At 37.3% G+C, this 1,484-nt stretch overlaps 1 protein-coding gene across 1 annotated transcript in view; it reads right to left on the bottom strand.

Annotated features, from left to right (window-relative positions):
- Window positions 1–1,484, bottom strand: part of CDC73 (cell division cycle 73) — a 114,696-nt gene that overhangs the window by 23,897 nt on the left and 89,315 nt on the right. Inside the window, 1 exon segment of the mRNA XM_035895823.1 lies at window positions 1,340–1,397. Within this exon segment, the coding sequence (XP_035751716.1) occupies window positions 1,340–1,397 (58 nt within the window).

Below are 1,484 nucleotides of genomic sequence, written 5' to 3'. Positions count from 1 at the left end.
TTTATTCTCCCATCAACTTACAATATAGAGGCAAAATAATGGACGAGGTTGGCCTTAGAGAAGGGCAATATCAGCATAACCTGTATAATGTACAAAAAATATACTTCTGCCAGTTAATGCCCATGAAGTCAGTAGGGGCCTGTGACAACTCAGTCAGATTTCTGCTCTTGCCACTTCTACCCTTTTCATACTGCTGTCTGTCAACTCCATTTGCATTATTATGCTTAACGGGGCTAGTGAGATAAGTATGACAGGCAGCATGACCTTTCTAGTACCAAAATAACCAAACAGAAGAATATGTGCACAACAGCATTTAGGTATGCTGAGAATATTGAATAATAGCATAGATTTTTTTTGAAGAATCATTTTTATGATATTATGTCTTAGCATTAAATCCTACTAATAAATCTCAAAGAAATAGCAAGGCACCCATTGAAAGCATTTAGTAGTCAACAAGAATATAAAGTACTCCAGTAGTACTTCTAGAAAAAAAATACTAATTTTAAAAGGTAGCTTTGTTTCCAAAAAGCCCAAAATGTTCCCTTTCCAATACCTTCATAACAACAACCACCATCATCTTGTTCTTAAATAAAACCTTTCACTCGAGACTTTCTTCCATCAAACCAGAAATTCTCATGGTATGTAAACTAGGTGCAGATATGCACATAGCTGTTTGGAAACACTGACCCTCTCCATATACTGTCTGTTGCCTTACACTCTTCTAAAAGCTCTGTTTCTCATTAAAACAGAACAAAGTACTTACATCATTCTATCTTTGAATCTCAAATTGAGATTCAATCTGACATACAAAATGGACTTGGTAGCTAAAGTCTACTAACTGAGAATTAAAAAGCCAGTTGAGGATTCTGGCCCCATTACAAATACTTTACGTGCCAAGAAGTATGAAGAACTAATGATAACACATTCAGAGAAAGGCTTATTTCTGATATATTAATAAGAGAAGTAATACTATATCTCTTTTTGAGATTAGCTTTTCTATTTACATTGTTTCTCCTTGGAGCATTAACCAGCTCTTATTATGTATTTGAGCTGGCATTTGTGAACTACCAAGCCGACAGCCAAGAGGTTTGCCACTTTTTAATTTCACTCATGCATCCTGTCAATGGGCTAATTGGGCAACACACCGAAGAGAACGAACCCCAGCCCCATGATAAAACATTAACCAAAAAGTTATGTGCTATTTCCAATAGATAGGCAGTTAAAGGCCACAAATAAACAATCCCCATTTCATTCTTCTGCTAACTAGAGTTTTAAATAGTACTTCTTTGAAACTCGTACCTATTGGAACAGAAGCAGAAAGGAGAGCAGGCTACCTTACCTGGGCGTGGTACAGGCTGTGCTGCCGGAGTTTGTGTTTTGCGAGCAGAAGCACCTTCCTTTTAAAAGACAGAAGAGGTAGCATTAACAGCTGGCCTTCTTGACAGGTACATAGGTTTTTCAAATGAACGCAGAGCTACAGAGGG

This window comes from Egretta garzetta, unplaced genomic scaffold (assembly GCF_000687185.1).
Source record: "Egretta garzetta isolate BGI_Z169 unplaced genomic scaffold, ASM68718v1 scaffold86, whole genome shotgun sequence".
Classification (NCBI taxonomy): domain Eukaryota; kingdom Metazoa; phylum Chordata; class Aves; order Pelecaniformes; family Ardeidae; genus Egretta; species Egretta garzetta.
Note: the sequence above shows the minus strand (reverse complement) of the source record. Positions and strands in the feature narration are given on the sequence as shown.